Here is a 27522-nt window from a genome sequence, read left to right as displayed (position 1 = left end):
CTGCTGCACAAGCTGTCTGGATGGTGCTGGGCCCTCTGGTTTCTGCCTCTGGCTTTCACACACCCTGCCCCGAGTTAGAGCACGGAACCGCACCCCGCGCCTCCCCGGACTCTGGCAAAGGGAGACGTGATGGCTGGAGTTCACCTTTCAGTCCAGGACGGCATCTACATCAAGCAGATGCCATAACTGGGTTTAGGAGTGCTGGTGGAGGGCCTCCCGAAGAATGAGGACGGCTTTCTGATGCTAGTGAGCAGACACATGAGAGTATGAGTATGTTCAGCAGGCGTGCACAGTCACACAGGAATGAATGAGCTTGACACACACACTCGTGTTCGTGTGAGACACTTGCATCCAACATGCACAGAAGTCCAGCAATGCAGGTAAAGGGGGGGTATTCTTTACATTTGTTTTACTGGAAAATACATAAAGAAATGCTTCATAAACATTATGGCAAAAGATCATAAAAATATCACACAGAAAAAGCCAGAAGAAAATGAGAGGAAACTTTGGAAGGCTAGAGTAAAGGAAATGTACCTAGAAATAGGAGCTAGAGTTTGCCAACAACTTGCTGACCAGCCCATGTGGGCCCCTCTTGGCACTGCCCAAATTACCACATCTGGTCATTTATTTCATGGAGCTACTCATGCATGAATGTGGTTCAAGTACTTCTGAGAGAGCAGAGGAAGAACTCCTGGCTTAATAACTTTGGGTACATCTTTTAGGCTCTTTGAACAAACTATGAGCATCCAAGATAAACCATTTGTTTCCAATTCTGAATGACATCTAATTAGCGTCAAGAATGCTTAGGTTAGTAGAGTAGAAGGCTCATTATGGGGCTGAGTTCTAATGCCCGTCAGGACATTCACATGTTCCTTTAATAACTGCACATCAAAATAAAAGCATTAGTCCGCAAGATCTGGTTACAGGAGTCACCCAGGTTAATGTGTTTCCAAAGAACAACCCCCGACCTTAACTTGACCCTGTCTTGGCTGCTGCAGGGGTGTAGTAGACCTTAGCTGTGCTGGCCTTCTCATTTGGCACCTGAGACTGAGGTAACAGGAGAAGAAACACACAGGGGGTCAAGACTCAAATACACTGTCACTGCTGCATGGCAGGGTTCGTGGACTTTCTGACACTACGTGCCATGACGGACTACACTGCTTCGTCACAGACCATGTGGACCTTTGCTTTCCTTGGCCTTTCTCATGACAACTGGGTAGTTCTACAATTTAAAATGCACATGGATAACACCATGTGTTATGTTTAGTAAGGTAAAGGACTTTTCTTTAGGTATGTGAATTGTGTAAACCCGGCTCGTCTACGACACATGTGGACCACCAGCACCAAATATTGCTGTTCCACTCAAATTGATGAAGTACGAGAAGGAAAAAGAAGTATTTCTTAAAAGTGGGCGCCTCCGATAAGGGAGTTAAACTGCCAGTGACTTGAGAATTTAGGTCATTAGAACCAATTCTCAAATATTTATTTTTCTAAGAGAAAGTGTTCCACCCCATTGGGCTACATACGCCTCCCTCCACCCTCTCCATGTCCAGTGGATCAACCACATATGCAAATAAAGGAATAAACTGAGGGGAAATAGCCACTTAATTCTCACTGATGAACGTACTGATGTAAGTGATTCAGACAAGACTGACAATGATGAAAAATCAAAATGATTGCTGGGTGAAAACAAAATGGCCAGGCCGGGTGTCCTACTGGCTCCCTGCAATGGTGTGTGCCCTCGCCTGCTGAGAGGTGAGCACTGCTGGGACACGGTCACCCACAGGACTTCAGAGGCAGTTTGATATGGTATCTTTCAACCAGGCTAAAGAACCTCTCTATTTTTCTAAACAGCCTTGCAATAATTATAATTGTGTCCTTCAGGGTCAATGAACAACCTTCTATGCAAGGCTCAGGGATCCTAAATTTTAAGGGGATTAATTGGAATTTAGTCTTCCACATAAACTATAAATTGAGAAAATTCATCAGTGTGCAGAGAAATGCCAAGAAGCATAAAAGAAAGGAAGATAGAGGAATGAGTCTGAATAAACTAAATAACGAATAAAGAAATAATCAACACTTAGCAGCTTTTTTGGAAAATTAAGGCATTGGCACTGGAGGGTGTTGTTGCTCCATCCAAACTGATTTAAGAGTGGAAAGTGTTATTTCTTAAAATCCTGAGCCACTGATAAAACTGCTAGGTTTTTTTTTTTTTTTTTGAGATCTTAGATCATCAGAGCCAATTCATAAATGTCCATTTCTGAGGAGAAGCAAAGAAAGAATACTGAAATAAGGCCAAGAAAGATTCCTAATAAAGGAACAACAAGCTACACCCCTGGAACAGTACAGCTTTCCCCCCTACCCTGACCCGAGCGTGTTACCTTGCTAGACTCTTCCAGCTGCGTGCCTCGCTTCCAGGCCTCGGAGAAGATGGAGCTCACGATGCTCTGGGAACGGACGTGTCCTGCCGGTGGCGTATCAGACACTCCGCTATCAGACTGATTGGAGTGATTGGACTGAGACTCTGTTTGAAACAGATTTTCAAAAATCAGATTAAATAAGTCAGTATTGTGACGTATAAATATGTATGTTTGGATAACTCTTTCACTCAAGATCAGATGCGATGCGGCAACAAGTTACTTTTACCTGACTCATTTCACACAAACACAGCCCGTGTTTTCCACTAGAAAACTTCTCTTGTCCTAGGGTGAATAGGAAATCTCCATTCTTTTTAAATAGTTCACCACAAGAAACCGATAATTGCAATAAAAGGTTCAAGTAACATTATTGGTATCCTGACAGCCTGTATTGTAAGAACTCCTAGCAAATAAGAGAATTAATGAGGGCTTCCCTGATGGTGCAGTGGTTAAGAAGCCGCCTGCCAATGCAGGGGACACGGGTTCGAGCCCTGGTCCGGGAAGATCCCACATGCGGCAAAGCAACTAAGCCTGTGTGTCACAGCTACTGAAGCCCACGCGCCTAGAGCCCGTGCTCCACGAGAGAAGCCACTGCAATGAGAAGCCCGTGCACCACAACTAAGAGTAGCCCCCGCTCGCCGCAACTAGAGAAAGCCCGCGTGCAGCAACGAAGGCCCAACGCAACCAAAAATAAATAAATAAATTTAAAAAGGAGAGAGAATTAATGAACCATGAATAGAGTAGTGAATTTTTTTGTTCAGTCATATCTTCATTACATGGAGAATCAATCTTTTTATATACCCCTGCTCCAGACCATCTCAGAGATTTCTCACTTATGAATTCAGATCTATACATGATGATTACTTCCTTTATCCCAGTAATGAACAATACTGAGAATCTGATCCCCAGTAAGAAGTGTGTTTCCTAGGGATTCAGGTATTGACATCACAAGACAGCAGCTGTACCATAGCCTGGCTTCCTGAAGGGCATGAAGACATCTTCAAGGGACCTGGGAATGGCTGAGGATACAGTGTAATTTGACTGACATCCAGGGTGAGGGAACTGGAAAGATTATTTCACTGGACTCCAAGTCAGGTGAGATAACCTTGCAGAAGCACCTAGCCCAATGTCTGGCATCTGGTGGAGACTCAAATGTTAAAGCTAGTCCCATCCAGTCACTCTGTGAGACGTGGGCATTATTAGATTGCAGTATTAATAAGCAAGTCCAGCCAAGTTCATCAAAGTATTGCAAAGATAACAGCCACAAACTCCTTTAGATAAAGTTAAGATAGTATCCTCAGGGTAAAAATATAAGCAATATAGGATAAAACCTACTTTATTTTCTTCATCCCTATCTAATATCTAGGATAACAGCCTATGACAGGCTGGAACATGTGACTTCTTGAGCTCTCTTCAGCATGAAATATGTATGATTTTACAGTTTACCTGAAAAAGTCTACCTAATACTTAACACGATGTATACAAATAGATGATGCTGGAGTGGGAAAAGGCACCATACCACTTCATAAAGTAACATGTGGAAGCACTTGAATTGTTAAGTGCTATATAAATTTTTATAAAATAGTATACATCATTTTTTCCCTCCATCTTTCCCTTAATTCCATTTTCTACAGCCCTACTTGTGACATGCTCTTCTTACCGTGCCTTTCCTAATCCATTGCCACAAAGGTTTCTCCCCCCCCCCAAGTTTAATAAACATTTTATTTTAGAATAGTTTCAGATTTGCAGAAAAGTTGCAAAACTAGCACAGAGTTCCTACATACCTAGCACCCAGTTTACCTCGTTATTAACATGTTACAATACTCTGGTCCATGTGTCACGAATAATGAACCTACACTCATGTTAATATTAACTAACTCTGGGACTTCCCTGGTGGTCCAGTGGTTAAGAATCCATCTTGCAATGCAGGGGATGCCAGTTCGATCCCTGGTCAGGGAACTAAGATCCCACATGCCGCGGGGCAACTAAGCCCATGCGCCACAACTAGAGAGAAGCCCATGTGCCGCAACAAAAGATCCTGCACACCACAACTGAGACCCGATGCAGCCAAAAAATAAATTAAGAAAAAAAAAGAATATAAAACAATACTTAAAAAAAAAAGCTAACTAAACTCCAAACTTTATTTGGATTTCACTAGTTTTTCCGCAATGTCCATTTTCTGATCAGAATCCCATCCAGGTTACCATATTACAGATAGTTGTCATGTCTCCCATGACAGTTTCTCAGACTCTCCTTGTTTTTGAAGACCTTGACAGTTTTGAGGAGTACTGGTTAGGTATTTTGTCGCATGTCTCTCAATTTTGATTTGTCTGATGCCTTTTCTCTGAGGTTAAGGGATTTGGGGAGGAAGACCAAGAGAGGGAAGATGCCAGTCTCATCACACTGCATCAAGGGCACATGCTATCAATATGACTTATTACCGTGATCACCTGGCCGAGGTATGGTTTGTCAGCTTTCTCAGATATAAGGTTACACCTCCCCGCTCCGTGCTCTTTGGAAGCAAGTCACTTTACACAGCCCACACTTAACAAGAGGGGAGTTAAGTGCCACCTCCTTGAGGGCAGAGCATCTGTATAAATCTACTTAGAAGTCTGTACAGGAGATTTTTCTCTTCTTCTCCATTTATTTATTTAATTCAATAACTTATTTATATCCCCATGGACTGATGGCTATTTATTTTATAATTTGGATTGCAGTCCTATACTATGTTATTTTCTTGCTCAAATTGTTCCAGCTTTGGCCACTGAGCACTCTCTTAGGTTGGGTCCTGGGTCCCTTTTATAGACTCCCCATCGCTGTGTTTTTTTTGAGTACTTCCTTTGTCACATGATGCTCCAGGCTCATCTTATATATTCTCTGCCACAGCCCTAGAATCAGCCACTCCAGAGCCCTGGGATCCTTTGTTTTGGAAAATGGCATTGAGAAACCGAGGTCTAGGTTCTTAGTGTTCTCACTGCTACTAGCCCTCTCAGTGGACAGAAGAGAGAATATATGTGTGTACGCTAGCCCATGTATATACACATTCTCGATGTGTTTTTATTTAGGGATGAGATCTAGTCATACAGCTTTTAAATCAAATACTTCTTAAAGTAATTATTTCATAACATGGGCTGTTAGAACAAAGAAAAAATTTATGATTTTAGATGACACAGATATCATTTACGGAACTTTTGAAGGGAAAGAAGCATTTATCTTAAGATGTGATCACAGCATCCTTGTTTAAAGGATGTGGGAATCTGAAAATAAGCACCTTTTGAGTATCACTATTTCCTCTGAAAACTTTACAAAATTTGATGACTTAAATAGCTTCCTTAACTGTGATACTGAACTAATTCCAGTTGTTTCCACTCTGCTGAAATGTCAGGAAACCTGTGGGGAAGGAGTGCAGTTTCATCATGATTCGGAGTACTCTTCTCCAAGCAACTTTCTACCCCCAATTATGCATCAACAGTTGTTTTCAGCAATATGATTGAGTTTCAAATTAACTTTATAAATATGTAACAAAACTCCCGGCTTTACCACTTTACCCGTTTTCCATTTCAAACACATTTGGGAACTAGTCCATGATATTATTGCCTCTAAAAATAAAAAAATAAATGAATAAAAGCACATGTACCTATTGATTATAATTTAGAAATCAGGCATGGCTCTAGTTTTAAAAAATCACTCTGAGATAACCAGGTCTTCTATCAGTCTCTACAGAGACATCTTCCTGTTGGTAGTAAAGAGTTCTTTGGACATTTTAAACTACCTGGGATGCTGGAAGAACTGGATCCTGATTTAATGCTGGAGCTGGATAAGGAAGTCCAATCATAAGCCGATTCTGTCCTCTTCAAGGCCTCTTGATAGTTCATGTAGAGCTGCTTCCCGTACTAAACAGAAGGCAGTAAATGATGACATCTGTACTTTACTGGGTATGGTATGGATGCGTGGGATAGGAAAAGGGGACACATTTCTGTTTACTGACTCATAGTCTCTATTAAAATACCTATAATACTTCAAAAATTCTTTTCATACCAGTAAATTATAATCCACTCTTATTTGTCCTCATTTTGAGAAAGGCAACAAGAAGTCAACACTTGATTCTGATTATGTTCATTAACAATATAAAGAGTTTTTTTAGTTACTTTTAAAGCAACTTTGATTTTATGTCTGTAATAAATTTTATTTTTAGTTACATTAACTTAAAAGTAACTGAATAAATACCCTTTCAAGCATTATGTATAATCACCCTTAAGATGTCCTTTAAAAAAACTTTGTTAAGACTTTCTTTTTAAAGAGCAGTTTTAGGTTCACAGCAAAACTGAGAGAAAGGTACAGAGATTTCCCATATACATGCACAGCCCCTAAACACGCATAGTTTCTCCCATTATCAATATCCCCCACTAGAGTGGTACATTTGTTACCATCAATGAACCTACATGGACATGTAATAATCACTCAAAGTCCATAGGTCACCTTAGGTTCACTCTTGGTGTTTACATTCTATGGGTTTGGACAAATGTATAGGACATGTACCCACCATTGCATCATACAGAGTATGAGTATGTTCACCACCCTAAAAATCCTCCATGCGCTACCTATTCATTCTTCGCCCAACCCCAAGGCAGTTTAATTTTCAAAAAATTTCTTTTGTTTAGGCTAAACTCTGCTATATAAGCATCATACAGTGCATTCTCCAAAGCCCAAATAAATCACGTGGATGCTACATAAGCTTTTACCAGCAGTATTATTCCTTGGATACCAAGTGTTAAAAGCTTATCCCCATCACCAAGAAAAAAAGACATTTAAAACGTGAAACTTAGGCCTGAGAAAACTAGACACTGGCAAAATCATGAACATGAAACAAACAGGATAATTATCGTGACAACAAAAACCATATCATTAAGCACCCATCATTCCATTATCAAACCAAAAGAAAACCTACCTTTGCGATGCGGATACCATTGACCCACTGGTGCAGGGTCCTCACGTCATCACAACAAAGGTATTTGATGTACTGAGATTTCTTCTGGATCTGTGGGTGCTGCAAGATTAAAGGCAAAATCCAACTAAGTCCCCTGGAGAACTAAGAAATAAACAAAGTCTATCAAAGCTTAAACATATCCTGACAAATTACAGGTCTTTGGAATAATGGCCAAATAATTTATACCTCTTAAACATCCATAAGGCCAAATAAAATGGCCCTAAGTATTTTTACAAAATAAACAAGAAAGAAACTTGTGTTAAATTTTAGGTCAAGATGTTTCAGTTAAAAAACAAACCAACAAAAAACAGAAAAACCTTCACATCATGGGAAACTCCACAGTACCCCTTCTACATTTCAAAGAAACAAAGTCTATCAAGCTTAACAAAGTCAGTGGAAGTTTTAATCTACCAATATAAGAGTATAAAAAGGGAGGAGAATGTTTATTTCACTTTGAATTAACTGAACTCATGGAATCAGAAGGCTCCATATAAGAGTCTTTGGTGAAGCTTCCAGTGCTTCTCTGGAGGTGAACACCTGGGTGGGGGGAAGAAGCACAGGGCGCAGCACCTGGGATGCAATGGGTGCTGCTCCCTGCTGTGGACTGAGCACTGCTCTGCAGGCCCCTCTGCCCACAGCATGTGCCCTCTGGGCAATAAGCAGCTTTTCAACTGCGTCATCAGATTTAGTCTTCACAGCCCAATGTACTTTTCAGTTGAGTCTTGGATGGGAGGTGAGTGACTTGACCTTGGCTACAAAATGCAAGTGCTAGAACAGACTCAGGGTATTTTAACTCCACTGGGCCACAACCACTAGTTCCCTGGGAAGAAAAAACCCTTCCTGCCAAAAATTAGACTGAGACATAATTCCTAATCTGTAACTAAAAGTGATACTCTAACATCTTAGTCCAAGTACCAAAAGAAACTACTGAATATATACAACGCATTTATTACTTTGGAAACAATATAAGCCTGAAAATCAATTCTCTCAACTAATATGCAAGAAGCTAAAAAATAAGACTATAACACTCTACCACCCTGTTACTTCCATGATTATCATGTATAACATCCTTCTATTAATAACAGTGTTTGAGAAGTTCATATTCATACTCCATCACTAAATCCTAACCATTTTTTTCCTTCCCACCTAACATATTAAATTACTTTGCCTCATTTCTCAAGGGATGAAAATTTAGACCTGGCTAAGCTGAGCTCTATTCCAACAATTGTTGTGGTATATATATTTTTAAAACACAGGTTTCCTTTAAGATACTTAATTATACACACATACGTATGTGTCCCAAGTGTGTACCTCTTTCAGATAATATATCAACATATATCTTATTTATTTCTACATTGTCAAATTTCATGAATAAGCTCTTCCCTTATTTTTATTATCTTAAAAAAAAAACCTAATTACCAAATGGTGTGTTTTATTACCTCCTACAAGTGTGTATATATTTCCTGTATCCTGCATGTCACTGGAAGGACTCAGACTCAGTCATTAAAGCTCAAAGTTGATGAAAGGGATCAGGCCCTACAAATATTTACATTTGCATTTGTGTAGACCCTGTGTGGCAGCACTTTTTGGTTTGTCAGATCTCAAACGCTCAAGAATAAAACACTTACATAGGCAAAATCTAGTGTAGACTTACAAGAAAGAAAGACATATCTTAAATACTAATAGTTGAGTGGTCTCAGGCAAATTGATCCCTTAAACCTCAGTTTCCACATCTGAAAAATGGGGACTCTAGACCAGACTTGTGAGATGGACATGTCCAGTGCTTCTAGTGCAGCACCTTCCACCCTGGAGTTCTTCAGTAAATGGTGGCCATTATTTTTACTATTATTTGCACCCAGTGGTAAGGTGTTTTTTTCAGTTCAATACATTAAAATTTCTAGATATAAATAGGTAGGCAATATAAATACATAAATTTAGCTTAACCGACTTTACTAAAAGCAAATACGAAGCATACAAATCATTATTATAAAAACAAACAAGAAAACCCTTAGAACAAAAATATTCTTAACCTAAGAATTCTATGAGCTGCAAAAAGGATTAAAGTACTAGCCAGTGGTCCTACTTACTTCTGGCCCTAACAGACACTGTTGATTGCCTTCCCCACAGCTAACTCCTCCTCTCTACCCCTTTTCTGATAGAACCCCAATTTGTTTGGATGTTTACTCCTCACCTCAGAGAGCAAATTCTGACTAGTGTAAACCAAAAATGGTGGCTGTGTTCCCTGCCAGTGATGGGTGTAAGAGTGGGCATGTACTCCGGGCCAACGGCCCTCAAAGGGAGGGCTGTTAGAAGAACTCCTGGGAAATATTTCTTTCCTCTTAAAAAAAGACATACAGGGAAAAACAGTCCCTCTTCCTCTGCTGGATTTTGTTGGGTCAAATGGCAGTGGCCATTTGTGACTGAGGTAAGTCGGTCTGAGAATAAGCTGATATGCAGCTTATTAAGCTCCATACGCAGAAGATGGAACAGGGAAAGATGGAAAGAATGTAGGTTCTCACTGACAACTTTGAGCCACTGAAATAAATTCTTACTGTCTCCATGTTATGAGACCCCCAAATAACTTATTTATATTGATATTTACCTTATAAGAAATTAAAGCTGAGAAAAAGTTAAATATAAGAGTATACAAATACACATTCCACTACCCAGGGGAGCAAAGATATCATCACGTGTCATGTAACCTTTTAGAAAACTCCATTACACACTTGTGAGAGAATGAGAGTATAAAAGGCAAAAAACATCTTAGCATTATTAGAAGAATAACACTGACATCACAGGTCCCTTTATAGGGTCTCAGGGACTCCAGGGGACCCTAGAGCTCATTTTGAAAACTGCTGGATTAAGCTACTTTATACTGACTTTTAAAAAATTATTTGCTAACTGGAACTAAGTGATATAGGGTATTCTCCAAAAACGATCACTTAATAAAGGGCTACCATTATAATACACCTAACTTTATCAAAGCAATCAAAACTCTACCCCAAAATCCTAAACCACCTCTTCAAACCCAACTGACAATTCTCAGACAAAAGCAAAATCAAACGATGATATAAACACGTAGACCTAAGTAGTTACCACGGGGCTACTGAGAAAATGAGAAAACGTAATGAGAAAAACATAATCATTTCCATAATTATCCTGAACTTTTTAATGTTACCTTTTCCTAATGTTCCAATAGATCACTAAAAATGTCAGTTCTCAAAAGTACAGATATGATGAGTATGAGAAACTCAAAAGTTTGGATATAGGGGGAAAAAAATCACTAAAAACAGCTTAGATGGATCATAATACATGCGTGGGCTATCAGAGCCATAGTTCAGGAGAAAAGGGAGACGAGAATTATTTCTGGACCAGATGAGAACCAGCCCACTTTGAACTCGGGCTCTGTTGGTTCTGCTGAGTTAGTACCGGAAAAGAACCCTTCCCCCAACATGTGGCTCTGATCTAAGTCTTCCTAAACTAAGCCAGCTATTAAATGAGAGTCTCAGATTTATAATCTAATCCATTTTATATATTATGACTCAAAGCTTACAATTCAGTATCCATTTCCTAGTGTCATCACTCTAACTAGGGTCAGCTGCGGGATAAACACAGGCTTTCCTTCCTTCCCCCCTTCCTTCATTTATTTATTGGCCACGATGCACAGCTTGTGGGATCTTAGTTCCCCATCTAAGGATTGAACCCAGGCTCCGGGAGCTGAAAGCGCTGAGTCCTAACCACTGGACCACCAGGGAATTCCCTTTACCATTCCTTTAAAAACCTATACAGAAAAAAGCAAAAATAGGACACTCGATGGAGATCCAAACTATTTTAAGATGTCCAATAACCCTCTCTATGTCTAACATCAATTAAAATTCCTAAAAAGAGATATATGTTTACCTTGAGCACCAGACAGTAGTCTGTAGGTGCTTTGTATTTATTCCGATAATCCTGTCCATAGTAAACATTGACATGGTCCAGCTGGAGAAAGCACACCAGATCCCGAGACACCTGCGGAAAAAACACCCGAAAGATTGAATTAACAGTAATGTGTAAACAAGCAGATATCACTAGTAACAGCTTCTAACTGAGAATCAAACTTTACCAAGTAGAAATTATTGCTATTTTGCAGAAGACAAGACAGTGAGATTCTCTGCAGATGCTTCTTCTTTAAATCCATGATGCAACAAAAAAGGCAGTCTGTTTCACTTACTGTCTTGCCATTCATAAGGAACAATGACTTGCTTGGAAAGGATGGCACTTTAAAGAGACTTTAAATATAGTATAGTATTTATATTAAATACAATATAGTATGATAGAGCTCTCTGGAAAGAACAAGAGATATCATGTAGCTCAGTGCCTGTAGTGCATATCTCAAGTACAGCAATTCTCAAGTCAGGGTTCCTCGCCAGTTAAACAGGGGCGACAACATGTACCTCTCAGGATGGTGGTAAACACTGGATGAGATTACCCTGTAAAGATCTTCTGCAGTGCTGGGCCCCCAGTAAGCACAGAAGTGACAGCTACTATGGGGGCCCTTAGCAGAAGCACATTACCTAAGCAAGGCTGAAACGCCTGTAATCCTAGAAAGGTATTCTCCCCCGAACAATAACAAGCAAAAATGACTCTGGCAGAAGCTCCAAAAATAAGAAATAAAAGCATGATTTCAAATTTGCCAGGAGAATCGAGATGGGCCCAACTAATGAGCAGAGAGTGAACATTTTCAGGTTTCTTCTTTCTTATAATAGATCAATAAACAAAGCAATGTTTTGTGTGTCCTACATGAGCTGAAACAAATCAGAGCCTAGATTACCTTATTAGCATGCTCACTACAAATTAAAATCAATCAGCATAATAAGGAAGCTAAAAGTCAGCAGAAGGGACGCACCTTTGCTTTTCCTTTAGGGACATAGTAAATACCAGATGCTCGCAAGAGAAAATAACGCTTTTTCCAGGACTTCTTGCCATCATCTTTCAACCAAAGGACTCCCTCAATTTCTGGTACAGTTACAGAACTTCCACAAAAACACTCCTAAAAGAAGAAGATGATTTGGAAAGACACGATCCTTAGATTCTCAGAACAAAGTTGTGTTTACCCCTGTGAAATGCATGACACTGTGATTAAACCAAAATGCCTCTGTATAAAAACCATGCTGCTAATTTTACCTCAATTAGAACTTTCTGTTCTAAACATTACATGGCTTTACTCTGGAACGACTATGGCAATCCCTAAGAACTTTTACCTAACATTGTTTTGAGGAAACTAAGGTGAAATGTCAACTGAGTTGCATATAAAAGTACTTAAATGCATTTATAAACAGCATAGTTACACTAAATTTAATCAAAGTGTCAGAGCTAACATAAACATTAGACTTTATTTTTCTCCAAATTAACAACACATTTCGATTAGCTGTACGTTAAATAGGAATATATTTTAAAAGAAAGCAACATGCTAAATGAATGATTACACTTTCACAGTTTAAAAACTATCAATGTATCAAAACTTCTAAAACAAGGAATATTTAATACTAGGTTGAAAGGAATATAAACAAACTCAAAATTCTGGATTCTAATGTCTATACTTAGATAAAAATTTAATTTAAAAATCAATCATGTATTTAGTAAAGGAAAAGTAGAAATCCTCACTAAACTTGAACACATGAAGGTGAATTAATTTCTCTCTCCCCAAAACAAAAAAAAACAATTAGGAATTATGAAGAGTACTTTTCTTAATTATAGCTATAGCATCCCTATGAAAAGCTTAGTGCTGATCTTCATCTTCCTAATAGCCTTGTTGCTAAATAAGAGTTTATTCAGATTTTCAAACATACTAATGTCGACCTTAGTTCTCTAAAATCAGCAAAAACCAAAAATTCAATTATGTTTGAATTTGTTTTATTACTCTTCAAAATAAAGAGATGTATATATATTTTTAAAAAGAATCATTATGATTTTTAAAATTATTTGAGTTATTTCAGGCCAAGGTTTGAAATATTTTGTAAGTAGCTAACTATACTCAAATTTCTCTCTGGGTAAGCAGATAAAACAGTACAATCACATCCTTCATGACCAGTCTTTTCTCCCACTTGTCAGCTACTAAAAGCTCATAACTCCTTTTAGCCCACTAGTACACTGCCTGGCAAAATAATAAGTTTTACAAGGTTCTTCGGTGTTCTAATGTTCACACAGCTGAACTCTCTCCAACAGGCTATGGAAGAAAATAGGCTTCCCTATTTACGATTGTAATTATAAATATAGAGCACTGACATTCTGGACTTCAAAAAAGGTGCTTAATATTTGAAATATTATAATGTGCAGGAAAAGGGGAAGGAGGGAAGGAAGTCATACCTCCAACAGCACTTCTTTGTTTCTATCTGCCATCTCAGCTGTTTCCTTTTTTCCCAGAAGATAATTCTGGAAAAATGAATAGATGAAAGTTAAAGGATAAACCCACTCTGCTATTCCCTTGGCACAGGTATGTATATGATTTCTTCTAGAGACACAGAAACCCTGTGTTGATTCCTGCCTACACAGAGTGAGGGGAATACCCCTTTGAAAAGCAACCTGTTCGTGGGATCTTCACGGAAATGCTTAACACTGACCTCCTCCTTACCTTATCCATTTATCTTGAATTATTCCGTAAACTGCCCTCCCCCAAATCCTGAGGTGATATTACATGCAACAGCTAGCAAATATGTTTTTGTATATCTAATGAAAGCTACACTTACAGGACCTTAAAGGTTTACAAATTATTAAGTACAACAAGTAAGGCAAATTACCTTAAAATATGCTGAGTTTAACTGATCCAGATGGAGAAAATTTAATCTAAATCCCAAATTCTCTGAGGCTACCATGATCTCATTTGCTTGACTCAACTAAAATTTGAATTCTAATTATCAGCCTTATGAAACATTTTTTCACAATCATCCATAAAAAGATCTGTTGGTATTCCCAAATGTGTATTCTTCACTAAAAATACCCAGTAAAGATGTTTCATGATTAAGCTGCCTGAAGGATAACTATTCAATAACTTTAACACTGCTACTATTTTTCTCATTACTACTTTTTATAGTGGGGCTGTTTTCTCTCACCTATTGATTTTTATAAAATATTTGGGTATTAGGAAGGATTAACTCAAATATTATTTTGGAATAAGCAAAGATACTATATAGATAAAGGTAACATATATTAGAATGTGGAACCATTTACAATCAAGGTTACTGGGTTTTCAAAAAAATAAAATAAATCAAAGTGTCAACTGGATAAATGACAAAAGTAGAGAAACTTAAATATGCAAGTACTTTCCTTTGAGGGATAAGGAACTCACCAAATAAACAGCTCAAAACGGCTCTGAATTAGAGAGAACAGAAACCTGGTAACCCCCTGGAGGTAATCCTGCTTCTCCAAAGGCTCATCCCATCTGGCTCTGCAGAACTGGCAACTTCTTTGAGGCCTGCCACCTGGGCAGTAGTGAATGCTCCAACCGGGTGGTTACCAATCTTTTAACTCTATTAACTTAGCAGTCAGAGAATTATATAATATGAACATTTAAGAATCCTGACCTCTGTAAGCTATAGTCTCACCTGTGGGTTTTTGAAAAGTGCATATTTTTCTATACGCTCCATAAATATAAGCTTGTTTTGGCTATCTCTTGTCCAATTCAGAAGATTTTCAACCAAGTTTTCATGGTCTTCAAAGATTCTCTCTGTCCCAAAATAAAATATCAGTATTTTGTTAGTATTCATCAGAACTGCATAAAAGACAAGAAACCTTGTGAAGTAATTCACAGCAAAACCCTTAACTGACACCCCTGAGAGATTATCTAGTCTTCCCTCTATTTTCAAATAAGGAAACATGCCCTCGTGGTGTTAAGTGACTTCAGCAAAGGTCACACAGCTGCTACATGGAAGGATCAGGACTAGAATCTAGGTCTTCTGACTTCAAGGTCTTCTTCAGCCTTCAGCCTTTGCCCATCCCACCCTTAAAAAAAACCCAACATGCGGGCTTCCCTGGTGGCGCAGTGGTTGACAGTCTGCCTGCCGATGCAGGGGACACGGGTTCGTGCCCCGGTCCGGGAAGATCCCACATGCCGCAGAGCGGCTGGGCCCGTGAGCCATGGCCGCTGAGCCTGCGCGGCTGGAGCCTGTGCTCCGCAACGGGAGAGGCCACAACAGTGAGAGGCCCGCGTACCACACACACACAAAAAAAACACCAACATGTTAGTTACATTTCATAAATTCTGGTATTAAGTGCTTCTAACGGCATTCATTTCTTGTCATTCAAAAAATTTCCAAGATGAGTTCTTCTTTGATCTATGAGTTTTGTTTAAATTTAAACAGAGATGTATTTTCTAATTTCCAAATTAGGAATCAAAGAACTTGTCCTATATATTGAACATATGTTCAAATAACATATTCTAGAGATAATGATTTTTTGAAATTTCTTGAGAGCTGCTTATAACCTCATACCAGAATCAATTTTTAGAAATACTCCATTTCTGCCTGTAAAGAATGCATATTTTCCTGTTATTAGTGTTCTAAATATATCTATATTCATTTTTGTCTGCTTGATTATACTGATCACTGAAAAGATTCTTAGATGAAAAGTTTCTACTATGAAGGTAGACTTGTGAATCTCTCCTGGTAGTTCTGTCAACTTTTGCTTTATAAATTTTAATGCTATTATTAGATAAAATTTAGAATGATTATACCTGCCTGATGAAGATGTATGGTTCTCTTTATCTCTAGTAATGCATTTTGCTTAAAGTTTATTTTGCCTGATAATAACATAGTTAATATTATCTTTCTTTTGGTTAGTGTCTTTCCACATTCCTTTTACTTTGAATCTTTCTGTGTCTTTAGGTAAAAGGTCTTTTGTAAACAGCAAACACTTGCATTTTGTTCATTCATCCTTTCTAATAATCTCTGTTGTTTAATTGAATGATTTACATTTGTCATAGTTTGTTTCCACCATCTTATTTTGGGCTCTTAGTAGTCCCTTGTTTTCTTTTCTTTTATTCATTCACCAAGTACTGAATGACTACATATTATATTTGAATCACTGTGCCAAATATGATTAAATGATAGTTATGGATCTTTAACAATGGCCATGGAAATATTCTAAAAACTATCATCCAAACATTTTCTGTGTATGGTGACACTATATCTATGAACTCAAACCTTTCTAATTCTCTAAGAATAGTTATAGGGAAGTATTATTAGAATACATGTTTATACATATTAATAAACTTCTAACTTATGGTTTGGTTTTGGGGGTTGTGTATGTGTGTTCTGAAAGAAAAGTGTTAATAATTAAGTTTTTATTTCTCTGGAAACTGCTGTGAAATATTTAAAGATATCATAGGTAGTAAGAGCAATGCAAATACATTTTTTAAACAAAATAGCAAGTTGAAATTGATTACTGATTGAATAAAGCCTAATAAAATAATTATTGCGAGGTTTCTGTAATCACACAATATTACAAAAAGAACACTTTTTAAAAGAGTCAAAGATGATATAAAAAATGAGGGATTTTAAAAAAAAAAAAAAAAAAAAAAAAATGAGGGATTTTTAAAGTTAGAAAACACCATACCAAACTACAAAACATAGGAAACTAAGACTTAGTACATCTAGCTAAAAATAAGATGTGCTTTATGTTTCCCCTGAAAGTCAAATGGTGGTATAAAGACTTCAGTACAAATGTGAATAAATGTAACGGTCTTTAGTAAGTGTGTTCAATATATTTGGTTCTTATTTGAAGGGAAAAGAATATTTTGTTACTTAAAAAAAGAGAACAACTTTGTTCTGGCCAAAAAAAAATCTAAAGTGAACTGGAAATGATACTGCACTCAAAGAAATGTCAAAACACTTGGGGGGAAAAAAACAATGTAAAAAGGCCAGGGTTATATAATAGAAAAAAAATACAGTATAAAGATGTCTCAAGTTGCTTTTATCAACATGAAAACTGTTGAAATTACATAGAAATTAAAAAGTAATTATAGCAATGATACTACTAACCCATTTGTAACTCAGAGATGGTTTCCACCAGAGACCAGTCTAAACTATAACCACAGTGAGATTTGTCCATCAGGTTGTCCAGCACTTGTCTCACTGTCTGCCTCTCATCCACCATCATTGTTTTAGAACTATCGTCAGACATGTGGACTCTAATCACCAGCTATAATACGAAAAAAGGAAATTAAATACAAACCAAAAAACAGGCATTCTAGAAATTTCTTCCAATATTGAGTAATGTTCTGAGTAATGTCCTTAGCTAAAATATAAATTAAAACACAAATAATGATTTATTATGCAAGAAAAATACTCTAAAATTAGGTATTAGATAACCTAACTAAATAAATTTAATGCATTTTTAAAAATTAAAATAACAGGTAAGATTATAATAAGACTATTTTGTTTTACCCTTTTAGAATTTAAAACCAGAAAGGTACTTCTTTTATAATGCATTTTATCCACAAAAAAATACATGTGAAAAATGTATTTGAAAGAAATACCCCTCTATAGCTTGCTATATCTTAGAGCTACGTTACATAAACAAGGCAATTCTTCATAAATCCGTAAAACAGATAAAAATCCCAAACCAAGAAAAAGCCCAAATATCACCTTTTTCACTTGTGCCTCTTTAATTTTCTCTAGGGCAACTCTGATCTTCTCAGCTTTCAATTTTGCTGCCTGTTCTTCCTGTGAACACAAAGCACTTCAGATAAACTAATGCTAAAATAATGAGAATTATTTGAGAAGTCTTTTTATCCTTAAGGATGCTGCTAAAATTAAATTTCAGTAAGAATATAACTTCACACACTTCTATAGAACACAATTTAAAAATAACCGTGTTCACAAAGTGAGAGCAGACATATTATAAAGGAACATTTTTTAAGATGCAGACTTGAAGATCTCTTATAATAAGACTAGATTTTCATATTCTAGTGATGTAGTAATTTAATTTTAATTTAATCCAACAGTTTAATTCTCAACTGTCAATCTGAAGCAGATAAATTTCAGGTTTCAGGATAGGGAAAACATGAGGGTATCTGTGGGTCTGCCAGTGACTCTGAATTTATACCCCCTCCAAAGTACAGGCAATTTTTGCATAGTAATGTTCTGTCCTGTTATACTGAAAACATATCATCATCATAAAAATAGCAAAAAACCAGTATCAATTTATCTCTTTGCAGCTATACAAAAATACTTAATAAAAAATGTAGGTATGTTCATATTAATATACAAATACAAATAGAGGAGGCTGCATTAAATTCTTAGGTTTTACTCTGCTTTGGAGCAATCACACAATATAATCAATGTCTCGCGTCTTTAAATGCAATTTTGTTTTTATTAATTCATGGATAAAAGTTCTTAAAATACTAATATAATTTTCCAAATATTTAACTTACAGTAATTTCTACTTTATAAAATTTAGATTACAAGTAGTAATAAAATAAAACTATACTTAAAACATTTGCCTATTTTCTCCTAGAACAACATATAGTACTGTAACACTGGTACTTACTTGTACTTTCCAGCAATAGGCCATAGTACACTGTAGCATTAATCTCCAATTGAAAAAGACTCATGTAAGTAAACCTTTGCTTATAATAAAGGATTCCTTTTTAATTCTAAGCTTTTGGTTGCTCTAGCAAATATCTAAAATACCTAAGAAAAACATAAAATGCCATATTATATATTTCTTTACTTAATATGACTTTAAAAAAAAAAGCGAGAAACCTATTTACATCAGCCAAACTTTATCTGCTCTGGATTGTGATTAAAAACCACAATCCATGTGTTATTCTTCGTTAAAAAGCTAAAGTTTCTAGGGCAAAAAAACAAAAACTCAATTCATTTAATAGATTCTTCCCTGTTCTCCTAAATTCTGTTGGCTTTCTTATTTTTTAACTGCTTCTCTTTCCATTTCACATCTAGGCTGACTCCCCTCATTTCAAGCTTAGTATTTACTACTCTGTGGAACAGAGAAGAAAACAGTGGTTAGGAAGGACAGTGGGTTTGTTTGCCAGAAATCTGATCCATTTCAATGAAAGCAGTCAGTGAATTAACATAATAACTAAGGTCTGGAAATACTATCTGTAAACCCAATTAGACACAGAACAAAGAATTGCATTTTAACAATGGAGAGGAGTAAGATAAGACTTGATTCTTAGATATACTCCTCTGATTAAAAGATTAAATCATCCTACCTCCGCCTGTATGCAAATAAACAAATTACAGAATTATAAAATATGTTGACTGTATATTTTAACATAAGATACATTTTTTTTTCTTTTTAAAGCAGGCTATAAAATGAGAAAACTAGACTACTGTCATTAAAACTCTCATTAAAATGCGCAGGCTTCCCTGGTGGCGCAGTGGTTGAGAGTCTGCCTGCCCATGCAGGGGACACGGGTTCGTGCCCCGGTCTGGGAAGATCCCACATGCCGCGGAGCGGCTGGGCCCATGAGCCATGGCCACTGAGCCTGCGTGTCCGGAGCCTGTGCTCCGCAACAGGAGAGGCCACAACAGTGAGAGGCCCGCGTACTGCAAAAAAAAAAAAAAAACAAAACAAAAACCAAACAAACTCTCAGCCTCTAGAATTCTGTGTCTTAGAGAAACAAAATCATTATTAAATTACCAAACCCTATGTGTTTCTGATGAGTGGAGCACTATTCTATACAGGAATTCTAAGTACTAGCATTTTCCAGCGGTTTTTATTAAATCAGTTATTTCATCATATTTTGGAAGATAAAGAGGGAAGCAGAAGTTTTATGAGTGTTTTCTCAATGGGATAATGATTGTATGTTCTTCATGGCTCATTTGCCACATCCTTATATTGGTATAAATGGCTGCTATAAAGAAGAAAAATTTACCAAGGCATAATTTCGAATTTCACTTCATATTTCTGAAAAGCAAATTTAAATCTCAAAGTCTGAAGAGGAAAAATTGATAGTATCAATGCTTTGTGTATCTGGAACATAAACATGAGCTTCTAAAAGGTCAAATTCTTTTATGATATTGATTGATCTGCATAAGTTAAAAAACGTTTAGAAGATTTCCTCAAAGCCAAATAACATTTTTAAGAAAAAGAGAATATTCAAGAGAATGAGAAGACAAGCCATAGACTAGGGGAAAATATTTATCAGGCACATCTGATAAAGGACTATTATCCAAAATATACAAAGAATTTTAAAGCTCAGCAAGAAAATGAACAACCCAATTTAAAAACTGGGCCAAAAACCTGAACAGAACTCACCAAAGCTTACACAGATGGCAAATAGCCTGTGAAAAGATGCTCATGTCATATGTCATTAGAGAACTGCCATCGTTGTTTTAATTTAAACAACGATATACCACTACAAACATATTAGAATGGCCCAAATCCAAAACACTGAAAACATCAAATGCTGGTGAGGTTGTGGAGCAACAGGAACTCTCAGTCATTGCTGGTGGGAATGCAAAAGGGTACAGCCACTTTAGGAGATAGTTTGGTGGTTTCTTACAAAACTAAACATGCTCTTACAATACTCCAGTAATCAAGCTCCTTAATATCTACCAAAATGAGATGAAAACTTACCTCCACCCCAAAACCTGCGCACAGATGCTTATAGCAGCTTTCTTTATAACTGCCAAAACTTGGAAGCAACCAAGATATCCTTCAGTAGACAAATGGATAAACTGTACTACATCCAGACCATGGAATATTATTCAGTGCTAAAAAAAAGATGAGCTATCAAGCCATGAAAAGACATGGAGGAACCTTAAATGCACATGACTAAGTGAAAGAAGCCAACCTGAAAAGGCTACATATTGTATGATTCCAACTATATGACATTCTGAAAAAGTAAAACTATGGAGACAGTAAAAAGATTAATGGCTGTCAGAGGTTAGGGAGAGGGAGGGATGAATAGGTGGACTACAGAGGATTTTTGTGGGAGTGAAACTACTCTGTATGATACTATAATGATAGCTACACATCATTATGCATTTGTCCAAAGCCATAGAACGTACAACACCAAGACTGAACCCTAATGTAAACTATGGACTCTGGGTGATAATAATGGTCAACACTTGTTCATCAATTATAACAAACGTACCACTCTGGTGGGGGATGTTGATAATGGGGAAGCTATGTACGTGTGAGGGCAAGCGGTATACTGGAAACCTCTGTACCTCCTTCTCAATTTTATTGTGAACCTAACACTGCTCTTAAAAAATAGTCTATTCAAAAATGGAATATAAAAATTTAAATATAGCATTCTGATATTGGTTATAAACACCAAAACAGTATTTTCATACTCCCATTTTATTATTATATTATTTACCAAATACAATAGAATACAACCACTGCTATCTTTTGAAGCAGTGCCAAAAAGTCATTCAATTGTAAGATTAATTTAAACTCCCAGATCAGTTTCTGCTCCACAGGCTAAAAAGTTGACACATAGGAAGAAAGGATTAAAGAAACAAGAGAAACAACCAATTAACATACATTAAACCAATCAGATTTCCTAGCCATCAATAAGAAACCATTTTTATGTAGAGCAGCCAGGTGGGCCTATTTTAACATCCAAACTCAGCTATTCTTCCATTTGCTCAAAATACTACTCTTAATAAATACATAAATTGGTCAAATTTGAATTTAAGAACTGTGTGCTTAATTTCAACCTAGGTAAATTTTAGTTTATTCTTCTCCAGTTTATTAGCAAGGATAATCAATCCCTGCTAGAAGCTTTTAGAAGAAACAATTGATCAAAATACCTCTAACTATTAGAGTCTGAATGTCACTGGAGCAAAACTGGAAATAAAAATATTTGTATCAAATTGCAAGATTCATAGTATTTTATACTTCCCATGGGTATATGCTCTTCCTCAGAAAGTTGGCTTGTATTTACTATATTTAGGCTAGAATCGTACTTTTAACCATAACAACCATAGAAAGGAAGAAACTGTTTTAAGCTCAGAGTGCTGTGCAATACAGGAAAGGTCAATAAATCTTTGCTGATGTGTTTAGATTATATACTTAGAAGACATCTAATAGTTTACTTATTTAGGCAAGGTAAATCTCTGTTCAATGTCTGCAGGCCAAGTTTAATACAAAGAACAAAGCTTTATTCATCCCATCTTCTCTTCTGTTTGTTAAAGTTGACAAACTCAGGTAGGTCTTAAGTTTTCTGCCCCTTATCTTTGGGCTATCCCTTTGTTCACACTGTTTGTCTCACAACCATCCTTAACATAAGTAAAAGATACCTCACACATATAACAACTTAACTTTCTCTCCTACCCCTTCCCTTAAAAGGGCAAGAGACAACCTATTTTTCCACCTGAAAAACTCCTGTGTGGCTATCAATAACCATCAAATGCCAAGCCTCCTCAAATTTACATAAAGGACAAAAACTCCGTTAAGATCTTACGATTAAATGAAAGCCAATGCTGTGGTTACAAAGTGTTACAGCATTCTCTTCATGTTACAGCATTCTCTTCAGCGTAAAAATTAGAATACTTACAGAAAGAGTTACAGTTGCAAAGAACTGGCTAGTGAATTCCTTCAGCTAAGAAATTATTAAGGCTTTGTGGGTTCGGAACCAATGGGATTGAAATTAAGGAGCTGAAGAGTAGTTAGCAGTTTCTTTGAGGTCCAGTTTGTGTCACAGATTACAATAAAGTTGTGTAAATTAAAATGATTCAAAGAAAACTTGGAGTGATGAACAGTTTAATGCCCACAAAATGTTCTATTCTATAAAACTGCTTAGAGCCAAAATAATAATAGTAACAACTAGTCTACTTCCCCCTGAAGAAATCACGAAACAGATTCTCTCACTAAGAAGAGAACTAATATTAACTGAACACCTACTTGCCACACACTACAAGGCATGTATCTCATCTAATTCTCAATAATGCAGGGGCTAACATTATTATTATTATGTCCACTGAACTAATTAAGGCCCAGAAAGACTTATCTTTCAAAGATCATACAGGCAGTTACCAAGTGAATAACTACTTGCTCTTTCTACCATGTCACAGTCCCTTTTGTCCTTAAGGATTATAGCATACATACACTTTGGGGATAACAGTAAATAAAAACTGCTTATCAAAAACAAAAGACTTTCAGTAATATAAAAGCATTTTTACAACTTCTCTGAAGCAAAGAAAAGGGTGATTAACAGTACAGCAGTCCTTGAAACCTCGATGGTCACTAGAGGACCATTCTTTTACATGACAGATGTTTGTCGAGACTGTCCAGGCTTGGGCCTGAGTGCCGGGGATACAGAGCTCCTGCTCTCATGGAGCTTACATTTAACGAGAGACAAGAAAGAAACAGGTATGAGATAAGTCAGTTAGTGGTCAGTTCTATGAAAAAAAATAAAATAAAGCAGGTTAAAGGAGTAAAGAGTGAAAAAATGCATTATTTCAGGAGGTCAGGGAAGGCCTTTCAAATGGTACCCAGAGACTGAAGGGCATCAGATGAGCTATGTGTCTTTTGCCCACTGCTCCCATTTATGGCAAAACAGTCCTGTGCTGGCACTAATGCTGCTCCTAGAAGAAATAGGTTGGCATTGTTTTTGCAGAGGCTCCTGGCTCAGAACTGTATAATGGGGTAGTTATTTCATTAACAGTGATATAATGACAACTGGATTGGGGATGGAAACAAACAAACAAAGCATTCTTTTTGCATTCTTGGCCTAAGCAGTGTTACTGTGTTCATTTTACTGTGTTCTAACTACCCAGTGTTACAAAGTCCTAGTTTGGAAAAGTGCAGGTCAGAGGTGAGTCAGTAACTGGGACACCATGCTTTTGGGTAAGGGGAACCAGACTGCCACACAGGTGGTATGAAAGAGGTATAAACTCAACTTAGCTTCAAAACAGCCACATGCTCTGGTAGAGGGCACTGACATCGAGAGGTCCCTGTGGCTCTGGTTATCTAGGAGTTTCTGCCACCTCGTCCTTGACTCCATCCCCCACTCCACCCTAAACGTTTAGGTTCTATGCTACTGAGTCACCTTCCTGATCAAATGTCTTGTTGTATGAAAGCAGGGCAGTATATAGAGGTAGCTAGAGTTAGATGTTGGCCACATACACCAGTAATGCCAGCACTTGGGTCTGAGTAGCGATGGCTCTGACGCTGCAGTGAGTATCAACATCTCTTGGGCAAAGGGAGATGAGAAGTTACTGCCTGCATTTTTTCCAAACTTGCAAACACCTTACTCTCCCTGTTATAGGAACTCTGTTCTGTTCACTGCCATATCTCAAGGGTTGTAAACAGTGTCTGGCACATAATAGGTATTCAGTAAATATTTGTTGAATGAAGTTATTCTCTTCAATAGATTCTCACTGCATTTAGCGGGGGCGGGGGGGGCACTCCTCAGTGTGCCTTGAATGATCTGATTCCTGTCTACCTCTCCAAACCTAAATCAAGATACTCGTATCTTCATTCAACTACTCAACTACTGTGGCTCCAGCAACATAGTGTTTCTTCAGCTTCTCAAACATGCCAAGCTTTTTCCCCCTGGGCCTCTCTACTTGGAACATTTCCCTTCACCCTCAAGCTGGCTTCTTTTCATCCTTCAAGCTTTACATTAAATGTCACCCCTTATAAGGGCCTTTGCTGATGTTACCATCTAAAGGAAATGTAGCCCTAATCCTCCCCCCAGTATTCTCTATTACTTACCTTGTTTCCTTCATAGCACTTAACATGATTTAGAGTTTGTTTACATGCTTGCTTGTAAACGTTTTTTATCTATATTCCTAAATAGACTGTGAGCTGCTGAGGGCAGGGACCATGTCCACTTCATACAAAATTATTGTATATCCCAGCACCTAACGCAGTACACGATTAAACAAATATTTGTTGAATAAATAGGCAATGGAAATGGTAGTATGTTATACTTCATCTGAGAGCAGTATACAAAATGCACTGGAGGAGGGACAGGCAAAAATAGAGACAAGAGTCGTGGCTCTAATAAAAAATACGAGGCTGCTTTAGGGTGGTGGCAATGGGAATGAAATGGATGGGTGAACTCAACCAATCCTACAGATTATGACAAGCTTATTAGAGCTCTGAGATAATAAGTGACAAGAAAGGCACCAGATGGCTCAAACCTGGGTAAGTGGGAGAGTGGCAGCATTGTGTACAGAAACAGAGGTGTCAAAAGAAGAAAACAGATATAAATTGTGAGGCCCCAGGGAGAGTGTGGTTAAGGAAGCTGAAGACCTGCAGAACTGGAGGTGCTGGTCATCTTCCAGGAAATGTCTGACAGCGACCTCTCATGAAGAGAGACCTGATCTATTAACAGAGATCCTAGTTGAAGCTATGAGAGTGGATTCCAGAGAGAGAGTGAACAGAGAAGGAAGAGCTAAGAAAAAGGGAAGAATTTTGCTCTTTGCTCTGGTTATAACGTACACGGCTACCATATGCTTAAGATTTCTAAATTTCCCTCATCTTTAAGCTGCTTCTACCCTATTCCTAGATCTCCTTTAGGGAGAGAAACTCAAGCAAAAGAAAGGGTTTTATTGCTGATTCTTTTTTTTTTTTTTTAACATCTTATTGGAGTATAATTGTTTTACAATGGTATGTTAGTTTCAGCTTCACAACAAAATGAATCAGTTATATATATACATATGTTCCCATATCTCTTCCCGCTTGCGTCTCCCTCCCTCCCACCCTCCCTATCCCACCCCTCCAGGCGGTCACAAAGCACCGAGCTGATCTCCCTGTGCTATGCGGCTGCTTCCCACTAGCTATCTACCTTACGTTTGGTAGTGTATATATGTCCATGCCTCTCTCTCGCTTTGTCACAGCTTACCCTTCCCCTTCCCCATATCCTCAAGTCCATTCTCTAGTAGGTCTGTCTCTTTATTCCTGTTTCACCCCTAGGTTTTTCATGACATTTTTTTTCTTAAATTCCATATATATGTGTTAGCATACAGTATTTGTCTCTCTCTTTCTGACTTACTTCACTCTGTATGACAGACTCTAGGTCTATCCACCTCATTACAAATAGCTCAATTTCGTTTCTTTTTATGGCTGAGTAATATTCCATTGTATATATGTGCCACATCTTCTTTATCCATTCATCCAATGATGGACACTTAGGTTGTTTCCATCTCTGGGCTATTGTAAATAGAGCTGCAATGAACATTTTGGTACATGACTCTTTTTGAATTATGGTTTTCTCAGTGTATATGCCCAGTAGTGGGATTGCTGGGTCATATGGTAGTTCTATTTGTAGTTTTTTAAGGAACCTCCATACTGTTCTCCCCAGTGGCTGTATCAATTTACATTCCCACCAACAGTGTAAGAGGGTTCCCTTTTCTCCACACCCTCTCCAGCATTTATTGTTTCTAGATTTTTTGATGATGGCCATTCTGACGGGTGTGAGATGATATCTCATTGTAGTTTTGATTTGCATTTCTCTAATGATTAGTGATGTTGAGCATTCTTTCATGTGTTTGTTGGCAGTCTGTATATCTTCTTTGGAGAAATGTCTATTTAGGTCTTCTGCCCATTTTTGGATTGGGTTGTTTTTTTGTTATTAAGCTGCATGAGCTGCTTATAAATTTTGGAGATTAATCCTTTGTCAGTTGCTTCATTTGCAAATATTTTCTCCCATTCTGAGGGTTGTCTTTTGGTCTTGTTTATGGTTTCCTTTGCTGCGCAAAAGCTTTTAAGTTTCATTAGGTCCCATTTGTTTACTTTTGTTTTTATTTCCATTTCTCTAGGAGGTCGGGCAAAAAGGACCTTGCTGTGATTTATGTCATAGAGTGTCCTGCCTATGTTTTCCTCTAAGAGTTTGATAGTTTCTGGCCTTACGTTTAGGTCTTTAATCCATTTTGAGCTTATTTTTGTGTATGGTGTTAGGGAGTGATCTAATCTCATACTTTTACATGTAGCTGTCCAGTTTTCCCAGCACCACTTATTGAAGAGGCTGTCCTTTCTCCACTGTACATTCCTGCCTCCTTTGTCAAAGATAAGGTGACCATATGTGCGTGGGTTTATCTCTGGGCTTTCTATCCTGTTCCATTGATCTATATTTCTGATTTTGTGCCAGTACCATACTGTCTTGATTACTGTAGCTTTGTAGTATAGTCTGAAGTCAGGAAGCCTGATTCCTCC

At 37.5% G+C, this 27522-nt stretch overlaps 1 protein-coding gene across 5 annotated transcripts in view; it reads right to left on the bottom strand.

The window, feature by feature from the left end:
* The window catches only part of RAPH1 (Ras association (RalGDS/AF-6) and pleckstrin homology domains 1), a 120395-nt gene that overhangs the window by 29963 nt on the left and 62910 nt on the right, over nt 1-27522 (bottom strand). For 2 of the 5 annotated variants that reach the window (XM_060152243.1, XM_060152241.1), the window contains 9 exons: nt 18027-18104; nt 17421-17580; nt 14988-15109; nt 13753-13818; nt 12293-12436; nt 11305-11415; nt 7366-7464; nt 6190-6310; nt 2382-2524 (listed from right to left, as the gene is read on the bottom strand). In XM_060152243.1, the coding sequence (XP_060008226.1) occupies nt 2382-2524; nt 6190-6310; nt 7366-7464; nt 11305-11415; nt 12293-12436; nt 13753-13818; nt 14988-15109; nt 17421-17580; nt 18027-18104 (1044 nt within the window). Of the gene's footprint in view, nt 1-381; nt 2261-2381; nt 2525-6189; nt 6311-7365; nt 7465-11304; nt 11416-12292; nt 12437-13752; nt 13819-14987; nt 15110-17420; nt 17581-18026; nt 18105-27522 lie in introns of those variants that run through there. The other 3 variants (XM_060152245.1, XM_060152244.1, XM_060152246.1) reach the window with 3 other exon arrangements.

The sequence above is a fragment of the Lagenorhynchus albirostris genome, chromosome 6 (genome assembly GCF_949774975.1).
Source record: "Lagenorhynchus albirostris chromosome 6, mLagAlb1.1, whole genome shotgun sequence".
Taxonomy (NCBI): domain Eukaryota; kingdom Metazoa; phylum Chordata; class Mammalia; order Artiodactyla; family Delphinidae; genus Lagenorhynchus; species Lagenorhynchus albirostris.
This window is presented reverse-complemented; position numbering and strand designations above follow the sequence as displayed.